The sequence below is a fragment of the Pholis gunnellus genome (assembly GCF_910591455.1).
Source record: "Pholis gunnellus genome assembly, chromosome: 18".
NCBI lineage: Eukaryota > Metazoa > Chordata > Actinopteri > Perciformes > Pholidae > Pholis > Pholis gunnellus.
In genome coordinates, this window is record NC_136545.1 from 2,108,937 (window position 1) to 2,127,916 (window position 18,980).

General features: G+C 42.2%; 1 protein-coding gene across 2 annotated transcripts; it reads left to right on the forward strand.

Annotated features, from left to right (window-relative positions):
• Positions 1-535: 535 nt before the first annotated feature.
• Positions 536-17,273, forward strand: fpgs (folylpolyglutamate synthase). 2 transcript variants are annotated; one of them, XM_079179021.1, is made up of 15 exons: positions 536-691; positions 1,999-2,127; positions 2,242-2,295; positions 3,065-3,129; positions 3,730-3,844; positions 4,923-5,000; positions 5,372-5,433; positions 11,518-11,620; positions 12,056-12,133; positions 12,225-12,372; positions 12,628-12,759; positions 13,202-13,352; positions 13,809-13,884; positions 15,795-15,861; positions 16,322-17,273. In XM_079179021.1, exons 1-15 carry the CDS (start codon positions 545-547, stop codon positions 16,690-16,692), a joined length of 1,776 nt encoding a protein of 591 aa, XP_079035147.1. In that variant the 5' UTR covers positions 536-544; the 3' UTR covers positions 16,693-17,273. The 2 variants fall into 2 exon arrangements, with proteins under 2 accessions (XP_079035147.1, XP_079035148.1); XM_079179022.1 differs by having other exon boundaries at positions 12,676-12,759.
• Positions 17,274-18,980: the final 1,707 nt, after the last annotated feature.

Below are 18,980 nucleotides of genomic sequence, written 5' to 3' on the forward strand. Positions count from 1 at the left end.
TTATATCTTTGGTGGATATTACTGTGGCTGTAAATATAACAAGCATACATGTAAAGCAAGCATCCACATGCATCATTATTCAATGCAAGTTAAACATTTTATTTCAAAATGACCTGACAGTTTTCCCAAATATACTTGCTCAGCAAAAATAAATGTTAACTTTGGCTATGTACATTCCATTTATAAAATGTTTTATATGCTATTCAATATTTAGGTAACATAGAAGATTAGTTAGTTAGTTGGTTAGTTACTTAGTTAGTTAGTTATTGTGTCATGCACATACAGGTTCCCAGTCCACGTGGACTTATCACACACCAAAATACAAATAAGGTACACCGCTTATCAAGGGCCTAATTAAATACAAATACTAAATACAAATTTGACCCATTTGATCATCTTTTTTTTTAATAAAAACTGGTTTGTAAAATGATGGGGGCGTATCGTGACGTCATTGTGTGTGTGTGTGTGCGTGTGTCTGTCTGTGTGTGGGAAAAGAACCTCCCATATTTGGCTGCAGCTTCCTGTGACAGCTCGACACACCACGATGGTGTGCATGTCGAGTGTGTGGCAACGGGGTTCCGTGTTTGCCGCGCGGCTCGGAAAGCAGGGCTGGGCGTGTAGTTTGGCGGGCCTTTCACACAGGTACTACAGCACCAAGACGGCACCGCAGATACCAGGCATGGAGTACCAGGTACGCCCTTCGACCTATCTTTGCACCGGCTGCTAGCGAGCTAGCCACCAGCGGTAGTTTGACAAGTTTGTGCTAGAACTCGAGTGACTGCACGGTTGTGACATGGATAGAAACATGGTTGACTGTCTGAGACTAACGTTACACCGTTTGGCTGGTGAGCTGCTGGTTACTGAGGGACTGTACTATGAAACGTTCCAGTGTGGGCAGAACACTGGCAGCTGTAACGTTACTGTGTGAAGTGCCACACTCACTGGCGTCAAACCTCAAAGTTGAACCAGAGTGCTGACACGTGGTCTAAACCTCTGATGCCATATAGAGAGTTTGACTTAGGCCACTTTCACATCATGTGTAAACTTTATTTTTATTTGTATTATGTTAGTTGTGTTTTGTCTGAAACTACTCAAGAGCTAAATAAACATGAAAGTCACATTTATCTTGTAACATCATGTCCAAAGGAACCTGTTGCGTTAATCATTGCACTACTGTTTACAAGTTGTTGTATCGTGTGTGTGTGTGTGTGTGTGTATGTATATGTATATATATATATATATATATATATATATATATATATATATATATATATATATATATATATATATTCAAAATGGATGTAATGCATATGTTTGTCTGGAACAATGTGGTGAAACAAGTCTAAGTTGTGAACCAACTTTTCATAATGTTTTAAATAGTTTTTTAAAGTATTTTTTAACTTCACAGGCTAAAAAATTCTAAGTATCCCTTAGAGTGTCTACTGTGTCTAATCATATTTTGTCATTTATCATAATTGTGTTCTCTTGGCCAGGTATATAGTATATTTAACATTTGATTTTACATTTAAACATAATAATACAAATGAATACATTCAATACAATAGTTCGTCACATCATATTAAGCAAAAAAAAATTCACTTTAACCTATTTATTGCTTTAAATTAATATTTTACCTGGTCGCACCACCATGACATGTATTAGTTGTGCCACCTAATAATATCAGTAATCACAGGAAATATGCAGAAAGTTTGCATTTTTATTTCAAATACAACATTTGTTAGTCTTTGCATGTGTACACCTACCAACACCTTTTTCAAAGCTCACTGATCACCACGCTAGATCCCGTTTGTTTAATCCGTACTAAAACCAAAGTGTCCCAGGTCACTGTTTTATCGGGGGTTACGTACCACCCTGTTTCTTGGCTGGGACCAGGCACCATGCTTTACTCACAGCAATACGTCGAAGGCTGTGACAGTGCGTCCAAGCTGCGGTCTTGTGCTGTGGTTCTAAACAGTTTACTCATTGCTTTCGCTGCAGGACGCCATTTGCACTTTGAACACACTGCAGACCAATGCCAGTGCTCTGGAGCAGGTACGGAGAGAGCGGGGCCACCCTCAGCTGCAGCTCCAGGCCATGAGAGGCTTCCTGGAACGAGCTGGCCTCACAGTGAGTCACCTCTATCAGCTCAAACACTACTCATGGAACATTGACCACTTCAAGGATTACAAAGAATGTGTGATAGAGTATTTACTTCCGTCTGTCTTATCTGATGTTTTAAAGGTGGAGGAGCTAGACCATCTGAATATCATTCACGTGACGGGAACAAAGGGCAAGGTGAGCTGACCAGACACCCAGCCTGCTGGAGTGTTTCATACGTAGCATTTCAAAGGCTCAGTGAGTAATGCTTTGACCAGACAAGTCGCATACACAAGTATTTACATTTAGATCCTAGATCAGGGGTCTCCAACGTTTTTCAGGCCAAGGACCCCCAAACTGATGGAGCAGGGACCCCAGACTATATATATTGTATAAAATTGTGTTTTATATTAAACTGGGCCTAGTGCCATGTATAAACATAGCTCTTTATTGTGCATTCTAAGCTATTCAAATAATACACAGGTTGATATATTCATGTTGTTATTTTAAACAGGAAGGTACAGTGAGTAGGGGGGCCGTGCCACTGACATTTAGAAACATACCTTCAGCTGATACCAATGACCATATCAACATTGTCTGTCAATTGCATGATAATCATGCATACAAGCTGTTCAAATAGATGTTTTTATTTTAAACATAAATGTGGAAACGGAAAGTGAGTGATGACCTATTAGTGCCACTGTCATGCATAAACACACCTGTTATCTTGCATACAATACTGAACTATTAAAATAATGGAAAGAATCATGTTTGGAAAAAAATGAATATATATAAAAAATTGTCTAATCAACCAAAAATGTCACGACCCCCCTGCAGTACCTCTTTGGACCCCCTGTTGGAAGACCTCTATCCTAGATCATTCATAAGTTCACATTATGCGAGCTCATGTACACTGTTGTCACAGCTATGTGAGGGTGGCCTCTGAGTGTTTGCGTTTATCTTTCAGGGGTCAACATGTGCGTTCACTGAGCAGATTTTAAGAAGTTATGGCTTCCGCACAGGATTTTACAGGTAACACTGTGTGTGAATAAGCGTATTGGATACGGGGGGAGGAAGTTGTCAGTGCATTGGCCCTTATGCTTTTTGTACAGAGTATTACTGTTTTGAACTCCATAACTGACCAGTCCTCAGACAACCTTTTATCCACTGCTGAAAGCTAACGACTTAAGGTGTAGTCATTGGCTGTGCTCTGTAGTGGCAAGGGTGGAGAAAGTCAGTGAAGGAAGTTCAGGAATGACTTCATCTGTATTAGCGGTTCTAAATCAAACATTTTACCGATTTGAATTGGATTCAGCCGTTACATGTCATGTGAAACAGTCTTTATTGTTTACGATGCTGTTGGTCCTCATGCTATTTTGTTTACTATTTACTGTAATAATACTGTTGCATATTGTCAGTATTCAAATAAAGCTACTTCCAAGACTATCAACATCAGCTGAAGATGATCTGGGTCTGTTACATAGGGCTGCAAGTGTAATAAGACAAATTCATGTGAAATCAGGAAAATCCGATTAACATTCATATTGATGCACCGTGCCATTGTATTTATTTACTTATCAGTCAGTCCAAAGTGACGAGACACTCCTTTTGATTTTTCTTTCTTGGTTGTAGTTCCCCACATCTAGTACAAGTCACAGAGAGGATCCGAATCAACGGACAGCCCATTGGAAAAGAGCTCTTCACTAAATACTTTTGGCAGGTTTATGGACGACTGGATGAAACTAAGGTAGGCTATGCAACAAGGCAGAGATGTACAGTTTAAAAACACAGTCCCTTCTCGTTGTAAATGAATGTGCTGTCTGTTTAACCGAAGAGGGACGAGCCGGAAGGAAACTTGACCTCCAGACTAAGCATGGCTACTCATTTGCTTGGGTTTAATCAGGGTCACACTTGTAATTGAGTCCATAGTAAATGAAACCCCTCATGTCAGGATGAGCATGACCATCATGTGACAGCACACTTTGGTCACACTACCAGAAGTCAATGTGCAGTTTGATTCTTTAAATATTTTAGACAAATTCGGTCATTCTTTTAACAAAACACTTCCTATGAGAAGTAATGCCACTGCTGGAAATACAGAAATCTTAAAGCGCAAATGCATTGCACTGTGCAGTCCTGAAGGACAGGCAGAGTTAAAAGCTTTCAATGTGACTGTCTGATGTCCATAGGGAGGTTATTGCATAAGAAGGTGGTATGATCTCACCCTGAACACAGACAGGAGCCCAGAGTTCTGGGAGTTGAGAGTCCTGATTTGAGTATAAGGTTTAAGGAGATCAGACAGGTAGTCAAGGGTGTGTCCGTTTACAATTTCAAGTCTCATCTGACATGGATAGGTATCCAATGAAGGCCTAGCTCGAGACACCACGGCCACTGAAGGAGCTGGTGATGACGGCGAAACAATCCTGCTGCAGGACTTGATACAAATATATTTTTTCGCTTTTTAAAGAAGAATTAAAAAATATAAATGACAGTTGTCAGGGCATGAAACCTATAATCTTTTGATCTCCGTTAGTGCTGAAACAAATGATTAAATCCAATCAAGTAGTTGTTTGCATAGAAACTTTGCAAACAAGGTCAGCAGTAATCAAAAGTAAGAGGCAACTGTGGCTAAGTGGAGAGCAGGGCCGTCCTTCAATCAGAGGATCGGCGGTTCGATGTCGATGTGTCTTTGAGCAAGACACTTAACCCCAAAATCGCTCCCGTAGCTGTGCCTACGGTGTATGAATGGAATCTGAATTGTAAGTCGCTCTGGATAAAGGCGTTTGCTAAATGTCTGTAATGTTCCCTCTCTTTGACCTCTTCAGGACGCCCATGGAGGGACGATGCCGGCATACTTCCGTTTCCTCACCATCTTGGCCTTCCATGTGTTTCTTCAGGAGAAGGTATGCTAGCAGGCCTCTGCTGCCTTCATCAGCAGTCAGCTCAATCATACATAAGTTATAGACTTATCATTTGGCACCGAGGTAAACACTTGTGAACCTGGTTCCAGCCTTTAGTTTTGAATGTAGTTTCTCCTAACTTGTCTTCAGAGATGAGCTCTTCTGGTTATTTCTTTGAGCTTGTGTGCAACATCATAAAAGTTTAAAGATGGTCCACAATGGAAAGTTCATTCTGACAGTCTGCCCTGCAGATTTTAAGATGTCTTGTGCTGCATCGGGGTGTTTGGTGGACAGACTAGTGGACTGACATCATCAATGTTTTTACGTAAATGACTAACTTCCTTGGAATCTAAATCACTCTTTTCTTTGTCCAGGTTGATTTGGCTGTAATTGAAGTAGGGATTGGTGGCGCATATGACTGCACCAACATTATAAGGTAAGACTCAATATTTATAAAGCGATTGTTATTTACTTGCTCTTTCAAGCTGGAAATATTGCTGAACTAGAATTTGATATATCTATTTCTGTCCTTAAATGACTAGAGTTTCAGATCAGACACTTCTGAACAAAGACTGTCTGTCTGTAAAAGAGCAATGATATGTTACTTATTAGAGAATGAAGCTTTAACTTTGACTGTGTATGACTGTAATGTCACTCTGGTACACAGACACACAGCAGCTGTAATATCTCTAACGGTTTGGACCCATAAGGGCTGCTGTAGTATCTCAATGAAAGGTGCTTGATCAACATGAGAGCTGAGAACACTTACAGGTAGCAGTGTTACTACACAACCTGCCTTAGTGGAGGGATTTACTGTGAGAGCTGGATGAGTGCTCCATACATCTACAGGTTCTACTCTCTGTTCTGGCATACTTATGTATTCATGTTTTAAAACCAGTTCTAGTTCAAAAGTTGAGGCTGCTGTTAAAGAATACGCAAAGAGTGTTTGTTGGGGACTATTTTCAGCAGCGGATGAATCCACATGTGTTGCTCTAGTGAGTACTTGAGTCAGCAGGACGGTGTATGTGGGACTGAGTCTAAATAAAGTACAGTGTGTGTGTGTGTGTGTGTTGATGGTGATGAAGGAACATGTCACCAGAGCAACAGTGAGGCTCATTGATGTGTTTCTATGGACCGAGGAAGAAGAGACGGAGTATTTATCCCCCTTGCTGTTTTTCCTATTTTGTTGCTTTACAACCTGGAATTAGAATGGATTCTTTTATTTGGATTTCATGTAATGGACCTTTACAAAATAGTTACTTTCTTAAAAATTAAAAACTGAAAAGTGGTACGTGCACATGTTATGAAGTCCTAAATAAAATGATAATGGTGCTATCAATTACCTTCAGAAGTCATAATTAGTTAAATAAGCTCCACCTGCGATCAAGTGTCACATGATCTGTGATACTTAGAAGGAGCACCATTCCATTAATTATTACAAAATGGAAAGAATATGGCAGCACAACCAACCGTCCTAGAGAGAACCAATACTCTGGGACCAAGAGACCAAAGGGCTGGAGAGCTTCTTCTTCTTCTTCTTCTTCTTCTTCTTCTTCTTCTTCTTCTTCTTCTTCTTCTTCTTCTTCTTCTTCTTCTTCTTCTTCTTCTTCTTCTTCTTCTTCTTCTTCTTCTTCTTCTTCTTCTTCTTCTTCTTCTTCTTCTTCTTCTTCTTCTTCTTCTTCTTCTTCTTCTTCTTCTTCTTCTTCTTCTTCTTCTTCTTCTTCTTCTTCTTCTTCTTCTTCTTCTTCTTCTTCTTCTTCTTCTTCTTCTTCTTCTTCTTCTTCTTCTTCTTCTTCTTCTTCTTCTTCTTCTTCTTCTTCTTCTTCTTCTTCTTCTTCTTCTTCTTCTTCTTCTTCTTCTTCTTCTTCTTCTTCTTCTTCTTCTTCTTCTTCTTCTTCTTCTTCTTCTTCTTCTTCTTCTTCTTCTTCTTCTTCTTCTTCTTCTTCTTCTTCTTCTTCTTCTTCTTCTTCTTCTTCTTCTTCTTCTTCTTCTTCTTCTTCTTCTTCTTCTTCCACTTTTCAGTTGTTTTGTTATAGTTTAACCCACAGGGTTCTTAATTTCAAATTTAGCCCCTTAATTATTTACAAGATAAACTTTGATTGTGATATAAAGGATAACATTTAGTTTTAGATTTTTACACTGTTATTGTTGTAGTTTGTCATTTTATTGAAGTGCTTATGAGCCATAAATCCCTGCTACTGTCCCATATTGACTGTGAGGTAACATTTCAAAATATTTTCTCAAACTTTCACTTTTGAGGACAGAATTATTGATATTTACTACATGGGAATAGTTTACTACTTAATGTAGTGTGAGTGATGCCACAGCTGTTTTGAGCATTTGCAGACATGTCTCTATCTATGGCGAGGATCCAGGACAAACAGTTTACAGGTTACATCCGGTTACCCAGTGAGTCCTCCTCCCTCCAACAGACCGGATCATGTTGTACTATTTGGTCAAAGTCCAAAGCTCCACTGACCACTGGGCTGGGTGCAGTGCTGTGTTTTTACTAAAATAATCAGTTCTGTTAAATATTTAGAGCGTTTCATAGTGCTTTATCCCTGCGAATGTTGTTAGACGATTGGGCATAGTAAGCCTCATATCTTGTTCAATTTAAACATGGAAGAAACACAAAATGCCCACATATAGAGCCTTTGTCACACTCATTTTCATGGTCCTAGGAATGTGTCTACATTGCTATTTTTAGCATTTCAAAATGGCACCCGGTACCAGTTCATGCCGTGCTGACTGGGCCTCCTTCATGCACAAGAGCTTATCTTGTATCTTCTAAATGTATCTATTTTGGTGATGAAGCAAGTTCCAAAAGGAGAACAAATTTTGTGGGTTACATTCTGCTATTATTATTATTATTGCTGATCTTGTTGTTAGCTAGCATCATGGCTAGCCCCCTTGCTAGCGAGAAGACAGACCTCTGTGGACAGATCATCACAGCTAGCAACTAAGATGTCAACACGGAGCAGGAGAAGTGTGATGCACAGGGTGAGAGGGAAAACCCATCAGCTACAGGAAATCATTTTCTTTCTTTCTTTCCAAAAATGTATTAACTTCTACATTAAGTATGGATTTGAGCGGGGATTTGTTTGTGGGTTATGCTCTCAAAAGAATCGCTGAAGCCATCAAAACTACCACAGCACTGCCAAACGAAACACCCAGCCCTAGTTGGAAAACCAAAAAAAGAATAAGCAAGTGTTAAGCCTCTTCTAAATCCAACGTAGCAGCATTACGTGCATCTTTCCCTGTGGAAACCACATGGGTAAAACCAAAAGGCCTTTCATTACAATTAGTCCTACGACCATCTGCTGACAGTTGCTAAGAGATGCAGCAGCAGTCGGTAAAGTCTCCCAGATCTCCATCTGATGACTCTGTTGCCAGGAGAAATGATGACATGACAGAAGATGATTTCAATGATTGAGGCATTCCTCTTGATATGCACGGAAAGTTGACTCAAAAGAAATGGACAATCAAGCTATTGTCATATTTTCCAAGATGACTTTCATAAGGGTCTGTTATGTGCATCGTCCTTGCCAACTCCCATTTGATCTGCGAGAGCAGATTGAGAGATTCTAGACTCAAAGCAATCTCCCCCGGCAGCTGTCTGCTGTATCTGCCACTCTGCAGGGCTCAAGGATTGCCCAATTGCCCCGGGGCAAGTAAAATGTCAGGTCAGGCTAGTAAATCTAGCAAATCCCTTGCCCAATCCAGCAAGGGATGAAAAAATGATTAAACACATTTGTTTCCATAGCTGATGCTGTCCATAGCTACAAGTTGTATAGGGGCAAATAAAAATAGATTTTGGGCAAGTAGATTTCTGAAACATTTGCGTTGAGCCGTGCTATGAATGAACTTAGCTTGTCACCACAGGGGAAACGGCCGCTGACGTGACATTTTCAAGAAGAAATCGTCGTTTCCCAGTTTGTCACAGTATCTGGAAGCTGGTGCGTGATCACCTGAAAGGAGCTTTCAGTTCGGCAATCTTCCTCCCATCCCTTTGACTGTGCATCAAAACTGAGAACCGCATCCTCTCTGCGTTGGTGAAAACATTGGTGAAGCTTTAACGTTTCGGGTCTCCAGGACTGAAAAGGTTGAGAATCCCTACTGCAGGGTGTGTCGGTATGCCGTGATGTCACTGTTGGGTGTGGTTACAGGTGCAAAAGAACAGCCAGCAGAGGGCAGCCTGCTGTTCAGTTCTTCACAAAGGTGTTTCTTTTGTGTTTAAATAAGAAGAATTACAGGGTGGTTGGTGTGAGCAGTAATAGCCACCAGGGCTGAACAGACAAAGAAAAGAAACTCAAACATTGTGACATATGTCTCATGAATAATACTAGGGAGCTATATCAAACTAGAAAGCAAGGAATCTCTTGTCTGTCTGTGTGTTCTTTGCAAATCTCCAGAGCCGCTCATCAGATCTTTAAGTGCAGAGTGATATGATATGATTATATTTAGCAAACTGTTCTGGTCTCTGGGTTTGTGAGGAGCCGTGACTTGAGTGTGTGACTCGACATGTCATGTGAGGTGTGTTGCTGAGGACCAGAGGAAGCTCAGTATTCAGTGTCTACTTGTTATGAGCGATTCTCCAGAAAGCTGCAAGCAGCACCGGCACAGGTCAGACATGCAGCCCGTCCTCAACACACACTCTTAGGACAGTTAGTTGACAGTAAAGTGTGCTTGGCACAAAATGATGAGGCTGACTAATACTGAAGAGCTTGCCAGTTACTACTTAAAGTCACATTGAAGGATACTGTTGCCTGTTTGTGCGCAGTGAAAGTAGTGCTGGGCGGTATACCGGTGCATAGCCGGTCTTCAGCAGGCAGCTATTGTTCGCCGCCGAAAGCGTTGGCATCGGAGCTAGTTGTCTTATCTTATTGAGAGGGACACCTGGTCATGGTCATAACTTTATAACAATTAACAACCCACAACTAACGCTCTTTAACAGAGCAAAACACCGCGACACAACAGTCTGTGACACATAAACAATTTGTAACACTAATAATAGATTTATTGTACATTTATAACATTTCACCGCCAAACTGCATGGTGGGTACAGCTCACTCGCCTGCTAGCACAACAGTCTGCTAACAGCTGGGAGAGGCTCCGTCCTCCAGTAACGTTGCATTACAGAACAGCGATGCAGGATGAACAAAGACAGACCGGAGATGCACCGATAGAGTCTGACACATATGCAACGCTGATTATGTGTAATATGTGTGGTATTTGTTATAAATGTACGTTGGTACATAGAGGGTGATAAGAAGCTGTACATGGAGGGGCTTAGGACCCAGGGGAATGTAGGTGAAGGAAACCGGAAGAGATAGAAGACACGCCACACAAACAGCTGTTCACCGCTTGTCACGATCCTGTAGACCAGAGATTCCCAACTGGTGGGTAGTCGCGGACCCGTTTTCAGTGGGTCGCGGGCCTTTGCCTTATGCAGCGGAGTTATTCACGATCCTTTCCAGCATTTACGGCACTTGTTCAGCGGTGCAGGAAAAACACAGACCAATGCGTTGTAAATCATGTCACGTGATGCAGTTTAGCCAATCAAATAAGGGTATTCTGATACGTTTCCTGACTCCAGTGAGATGTACCCACACCATGAGAGACAAGGAAAGACGTCATACCGCAGAGCTCATGTAATGCTAAATAAGTCAAATATCTATATGATCTCTGTAAAGAATATAAATTCTAAAAAGACCACAGTCCTTAACCAATGCTCCAAAAACAGTGTGTTGAAAGCATTTGTTTATTAAGTATATGCTCGTGAAAAAAACACTGATATACCGTGATACTGCCAGAATTTTGCAAAATACCGTGATATACAGTTTTGGTCATACTGCCCAGCACTGAGTGACAGCTCCTCTCGCGAGTCACGTAAAGCGTTGGTTATACTGGCGCTTGGCTCCGTAGCACTATCGCCGAGCATGAACGGAGGCCGTTAGTTGCATCCTTCTCTGAAACGCCAGAGTGTACAAACAAAATGAACTGTAAAGAACGACAAGTAGCCACAACCTCCGCCATACTGAGGAGGGATTGTAATTATCTGTGAACTCATATCTCACATTCATGGACTACTTAATCACCTTTATACAATCCCTGTCAAACAAGTCGAGTAGTAAATGCATTATAAAGAAACAGGCTGAATATCTGTAAACTATTTGATTTGGCTGCAAAATATTTACTCAAATGTAGATTTCTAACACATGAATTTGCCTTTTTTTGTATGACATGTAAATAGTGATTTTATCAGTGAACCAAAGCCGATTAATTGAACGCCTCTGCAGTGAACTATTTGTAACTTTAACGTGTTCAAGTTGCAATATGTTTAAAATCACAATAATATGGTATTGTGCCTTGTGTATTGTGGGGCATCTGATCCCAACCCTATTCATCACTACCTGTAGTTACTGATTTACTGCCACCATGAAGTTTTGTTTACAACTTTATCAGTGATGTAATAAAATTGGACCAATGTCCTTCCTCCTCTGTGGTTCTGTGTCCACAGGAGGCCGTGGGTGTGTGGTATCTCCTCTCTGGGTATAGACCACACTCAGATTCTTGGAGACACCATTGAAAAGATCGCCTGGCAAAAAGGAGGCATCTTCAAGGTCAGTAATCATCAGCAATATGTCATTGTGATTGCACTTGAATGAGTAATATGACAAAAACATAGTCGTATATCTTAGTCTTCATCAGCAGATGGAGTTTGTTGTGTTGTCAATTTAGTTTTGTGAGTTGATTTTGGTGCAGCTGGGATTTTGAACAACTCCATGAAAACTGAGCAAACTCCCTCCACTGATGAAGACAGTGTATTTGGAAGTGCTGGTAAATGCTAGTAAGTGGACCTTGAGTTAAGCTGGGGTATTTTAAGGTCAAGAATAAACTTAAACAGTGAGTTACGATGTCTTCGTACTTGAATTCAGACCTGCTGAGGAGACATTGGCGTGCTTAAGAATAAAACAACTCATTGTTGTGCAGTAGTGTTCTACTTCTCCGCTGCTCTGTGAGCTCATTGGCTGTTAATCATGTGCATGTGTTTTCAGCCAGGGGTTCCTGCCTTTACAGTCAAACAGCCAGAAGATGCGATGGTTATGCTCAGGAGCAGGGCCAAAGAGACGAGAGTAAGTGACCAGTCGCACTGATGCAGAGATTTCAGTCTCTGCTCCAGCTGCTCGGTTTCCTGTAATAAGGTCTAACCTGCTGTTGTTGTAGTGTCCTCTGTGGGTGTGTCCAGAGCTGGAGGACTACCAGGCAGATTGTGGACCTTTGTGTCTGGGCCTGGCAGGACAGCACCAGCGCTCCAATGCCTCCCTAGCGCTCCAGCTGAGTCACACTTGGCTGCAGAAAAGATGTCTACCAGGTGGGACGGGTGGTCTGTATGTCACACCATAAGAGAAGCTACCTCTCAATGTATAGGTATTGAGGAGATTCTTCTCAAATCAGATCAGCCTCCAAAGTTCATTTCCCCCCTCTTGGTGAGGTGAAGTTAAAAAACACCCACATTTAATCATGTTTCTTTTTCTGTAAATGTCCTGTCATAGAGCGTAACTAACACCTACGTCTGACTGAAAGAATACAAGCCAGCAGCAATGTTGTGTATTCCGTGTCTGAAAAGGGCTCGAGGCTGTCTCCGTTTTCACATCACCCTGTCCTGGCTCAACAGATAAGAGCTTTCCCTCCACCAGTGTTGAGAACACAGCGGGACGTCAGGTGGCTTCCTTCAAGCCCAGCCCCATCATGATAAAAGGTGAGTCCTGCAGAACAACCAATCACTGTAGAGCAATTGGATCAGGACCAAGGTCATTCCTTTGCTGCGTTTTACATCTCGGACTGGGCAACCATGTCACAATTCTAATCAATTGTGACATAACTCTTTCTGCAAAATGACCAGCTGTGAAATTAATAATAATATAGCAGTATAGTAATGGTAATAATAACCTTAATGAATACTTTTTCATTGACTTGAAAAACATCCACATGGTTCACTTGGTCCCGCTTCGATGTCTGATTCAATATTGATTTGATTTGGGATATTTCAGTTACAATACCAACATTGCTTGGAAATTAAAGAGATTTTTGAGAACTACTATCCGATTAGGCGGCAAGATGTAGAAATGGCGTGTCCTCTTTCAAATACACAGTGAACATCTTCAGTGGTAGTTGTGATATTAGTGACTGTTTGGTCTCAGGGCTGGCAGACACGGTGTGGCCTGGAAGGAATCAGACTCTGAAACACGGAGCAGTCACCTACTTCTTGGATGGAGCTCACACCATGCGCAGCATGCAGGCCTGTGTCCACTGGTTCAGAGAGACTGCAGCCCAGCATGAAAGGAACGCAAGGTGAGGGTCACTCATGACACTCGGTGTACCCGCATCTACCCAGCAACCTGATGTGAAGCTGCACTGGTCACTGCTGATAGGATGAGTCTCTTCACACTCGGTTATTACAGGAGGTGCTCATAACATACTTGCTGTAATGCATTGTGATTTGTAGATCACTCAGGTGATGGCTGCTTCATCACTCTGTCACACACCTGTTACTACCTGCAGAAATGAAGCAAACAGCCAGATGAAGCACTCCAAGCCTACTGGTTTAGTGGAGTGGCACACTTCCCCTCTCAAGACCACATGTTAAAACATCATGACATGAAGCTGTAGCACAGCTGGCTCATCCTCCATTTTGGTTTCCAGAAGTGGAAATCAGACCACCTGATTGCTTCTGATACTAGAGCAGCAGACATTTTGTCAAACAGCTAAACAGCACTGATGTAAAGCCATGACATGTTTGTGTTGTAGTGGACCTGTGGCCAGAGTTTTGCTGTTCAATGCCACAGGAGAGAGAGACTCAGCAGCCATGCTGAAACTACTGGTGGTGAGTACAACTGCTTTCAGCAACACAGGGCATAAGGCCATTGTCTTAACAGCTATTATAGGTGCTAAAATAGATATTCACATTAATATATCATCAAACAACTAGTGTCTATGTAAAGATGTAGTGTAGTAATGTCTACCTGAGCAGAGAATCAAGTCTCTCTCCCTGTTACGTTGCCTGATTGGGGTCTAGGGCAGAGGTAGCCAACACGGTGCCCACGTGAGTTGCCCGCAAGGCATGTTCTAAAAATAGCACTAGTCACCACGGAGCTCCGTTAAAAATGTTACTTAATGTTCTTTTTTCAATCAAAAACCCGAATGGCGGCCGCTTCCCGTTGGCACCGGACGCACGGCCCCAGCCGCCCCCGCCGCAAGGCACCCCGTCGTCAGGTCCATCAGTCCTCGGAACAGGCCGTGGGACAACAACTCGTGGTTGGCTGCGGGGGTAGAGGCGAGGCAACGCAGTCCGACCGAAAAGCCCCCCCCCCCCATATATTATTATTATTATTATCAGTAAAAGGTGATCTGCGCAACTTTGTTATTCAGGAGGTTTGTATCAAACAAGTAGCCCTTCGTACTACTCAGTACCCTTGAAGTAGCTCTCCGTTTCAAAAAGGTTGGTGACCCCTGGTCTAGGGGATGGGGGAGTAACGGTAATAAATAAACCTAGGGAAAAAGAATCATGGGCAACGGATGAGTAAACCAAAAGGATTCTCACAATGCAACAACTGAAAACTACTTTCTTAAAAAAGAAAGTAACACTTACACCACAACAGTAAACACTGTAATGGGTCAGGCTAACAACAACCACACACACGGCTTGAACGGAGGAGGAGAGCCCCACACCAACACACACCTGTACGCTGCTACTTGGCCCACATGGTTGTCTGTCTGGATCTCCCAGAACCTTAACCACCATGGCACTAATCGGCGATTGAGCCCAGCCTCGTTCGCTCACACGCTGCAGCTGCTCGGCAGGAACAAGGGTGGCACCTGAATGGACACTGGGGGTGGGTTAGAGAGAGAGCAGAGAGACAACAACACGGCACGTAACACTCCCTCCCATAGGACCAAACCATAGTTTGGCCACAACCAACCTCCATTAATACATCCTATATGAATTTAACATGAACACAAATCTCACCCACCGGACAGAGCATTGTCTGCCCCCTTCTGGTGCTTTATTTCTGTATTAACACCGTGCACCAGCAGGGCCCAACGCATCAACCGCTGGTTATGATTGCACATCTGGGCCAGGACGACGAGAGGGTTGTGGTCCACAGTCACCGGCGATGAACTGGAGCCCACATACACTTCAAAATGCTGAAGGGAGAGAAGCTGGTGGTGCTTAAACTTCACAGAGAAGCAGCACACAGTCAGGAACACATCTGCCTCGCCCTGTTGGATAATACAAATAAGTCGTTTTTTTTCTAGTAAGGCAATAGCATACTATTTGAAGGAAAAAAGGTTTATTTTCTACCTTTCATGCATACATTGGTTTCTTAGCTAGGAATAAAAACCAGGGCCATATTGCACCAAATTGCCCCCAGGATTTCACACAAAGACAATGAACATTAAAAAAACAATCATTTCTACAGTTTTTACTGAATGAGTAAAATGTAACTGTTTTTAAGAATGAATAATGTATGGGAAATACTTGTTTCTGATTGGCTCTTCCTGCTCTGTGCATACATCATGTGACCATTAGACAGCAGATCTTTTTTACTACTAAAAAGTCTAATACAGCCGGGCTTAAAGGCTCTGCAGAGTCCACTCCAATAATGGATGTTCTAATGTGTAACCTGCTATGGAGATGAAAACCGGACCCTGACTGAAGCAAGCTACATATGGTCAGTACTGGCACACGGTCATCAGACATTTATGTCTTTTACTTTCCTTTTTTCTTTTCAGCCGTGTCATTTTGATTTTGCTGTGTTCTGCCCAAACATCACTGAAGCCATCGCTTCTTGCAGTGCAGGTGAGATCATGGAGCCGGTTGTTTCTGGCTCTTGACACAAACGGTGAACTCTGAAATGATTAAAGGACCATATCTGTGTTTCGCTCGTTAACTACAAATCACATGTACTCGTCATGACTCCTACTTTCCCATAGCATAGTGTTGAGATTGATCCAAACATGCTAACGTGCTGCAACTCGGCGGCCGTCGGTGAGCACAGGTTTTGGTCTCCACACAGGCCCAATGGAACCAACACTGGCAACCTCAGTTTGATTCTTCAGATTTTTAAATAAGAATATAGAAAGTCAATAAGCACATTTCCCAAAATGTTGAACTATTGCTAAACAGAGATTTGAAAATGGTCCCAGTCCTATCTGTGAAAGTGTATTTCAACTCTGTACAATATTGAAGTGCTTTTGTGTTCCAAATAAACCCAGAAACACTATGACCTTAGTCATCCTGTCTCTCCCACACCCCTCAGACCAGCAGAACTTCAACGTCTCGGTGAAGAACATGTTGACTCGCTGCCTGGACAACGAGAGAAGATGGCATCTCCACAACGGCATGGGCAATATCAAAGGTACTCAGCTGCTCATTGAGGACAGCCTGGTCCCTGAGAAGAAGGCCGACAGCCTGGTCTTTCCCTGCATCCTCAGCGCCCTCCAGTGGATCACCCAGGGCCGGGATTCGGTGCTGGCAGACCCAGCCAAGAGAGACTTGCCAGTTAAACCCAGCATCATGGCCAAAGCTGCTTCGCTCTGCGACGCGGCCGAGATCCACATCCTCATCACCGGAAGCCTCCACCTAGTGGGAGGAGTCCTAAAACACCTCGACACAGCTTCCTCTAAGTAAACGGACCATGTGAAATTCAAACAGTTTAGATAACGGCATGCTCTGCTGACATGCACATTTACCTTTGTGGAAGAAAAATGATTTCTGTCTGTATAGATGAGTTTTTTTACGCGCTAGCTCATGGACAGTGACTTCAGGTGTGTACCTGAAAGGGATTCGCTCCACCCAGGTATCGTAGCTGACGCTAGGAGCCCCCAAGTTCAGACCAAGGCAGCTTCAGTCCTCACTACAGCCCAGCTTCACCCAGAGCCTTACAGACGACCGCACAAATGTGTGGCGCTCACATCGCTAGTCTTACTTGAAGCCAAATATGTTTACATGCAAAGGGTACCTTCATGTACACCACAATGTGAGCTGAGTTGGCTAAACCGGAACGATGTCTGTGCTTCAGTCATCCCCGGTGTGGTCCCTTTTTACAATATTACATTAATTGCACCAAAAAGTGCTTCATCTAGTTGAGTTTTTTGTTTTTTACTCTCTATTTGGAACTCTTGGCTATTACCTTTCACTGTCTTTTTTTTTTTTTTTTTTTAATTTTAGGTAAACCATTTGACATGGTTTCTACTCTTATTTTGTTGTTTCCTACACATTTTGTTTAGTAGAGGTGTACATATTCTGTATGTATGTGTCAGATGGATTCATGTAACAAACTAAATTCAGTTTAATCTGTTTTACACTGAAATGATTTAACTGACTCCTCATTTGCATTATCTGACTGTCCTACATACAATTATTGTATAGTTTTGAAATATATTGAAACTGTATCAAATACTGCGTCTAATATGTACTAATTTATTAGGGTCTTAATGTTGTCATGGTGATCCATCCAGTGAAGCTCACAGAGGTCATCATCTTGACAGGAAGTTGATTCACATCTGTCCACCCTGTAACCTCAAATGACTTAAATTCACTTTCAATCAAGACATGAAGAAAATGCACTTAAATGGAACTTGTCACTTGTAAGTAGTGAAGATGAAATCTGCTCGCATCTTTAAAATTAGTCAATTAAAAAAATATAGATATCATGGAAATTGTGTCCCTCATTATTTCCTGTTCTCTCCTTTGTGAACCTAATACAGGGTTCCCACGGTACCTGGAAACCATGGAAAACATGGAATTTATTTTTTCATTTTCCAGGTTTGGAAAAGTCATGGAAACTGAGCAAAAGTGAACACTTACATGGAAATTGAAACAGTTGTCCTGGAAAATTTTATTGGATGATGTGTAAAATAGTAATAAAATGAAACTATTGAGCACAGAATTAAGATGAGTTTATAAAAACCCTTTACATGTGAACAGCTTTTACTGTAGATAGAAATGGATGATCCCATGTTGTAGAGCATGCTCTTGGCATCCTATCTGGTATATTGGATGTTGGAATTTGATGCAGGCAACCTGGTGATATGGACTTTAAAAGTATAGTTTCGGATTGGTGGACTTCGGGAATAATAACCGAGAAACGTTACTCGCGATCTCAATAGAAGGGTCAAATACATGCATTTCCCAGCCAACACGGGAGCCTTGACATCTACAGTGAAACTTCTTATGCAAGTTTATCCTCAAATGTAAGTAGCTGTGTTTTAACTGTGTGGTAAACCTGGGTCTACCACACTAGGTGTCCTAGGGGGTTGTGTGTGTGAGGGGAGGGGGGTGCGGATGGGGGCGGAAAGCTTCAGGGGCCTATAGATCATCACTTAATATGGTACCTGGAAAATCAGGAGGTAGCATGGAATTTTTTTTCAAGGCAAGCGTGGGAACCCTGTAATATAATGTTTTATGATTAAAGACACAATTCTTGTCTAGTCATTGTGATCAATGAGCGGTTGTGGCTCAGTGGTAGAGCGGGTCGTCCTTCAATCAGAGGATCAGCGGTCGAGCCCTGGCTCCGCTAGTCCATGTTGATGTGTCCTTGGGCAAGGCACTCAACCCCAAATTGCTACGATGTATGAATGTTAGTTAGTCCTGATGGGCAGGTAGCACCTTGCATGGTAGCCCCTGTCATCAGTGGGTGAATGATGACATGTAGTGTTAAAGAGCTTTGAGTGGTTGGAAGACTAGAAAAGAGATACAAGTACAGTTTATCTACCATCAACTATAAAAGTCTTTCTGAAATGTAGACCATCAACTTTAGGGGAAGGACCTGTTTACTACCCTTCACTGCAGAAGCCCAACATCTGCACAGGGCATCAGCATCTGTATCAGTGGTGGTAGAGGGAGTCTTGACAGGCAGCACTCATGCTCCCGTAGATCCACGAGTAGACACTGAAGATCACAATAGTTGTATCTGT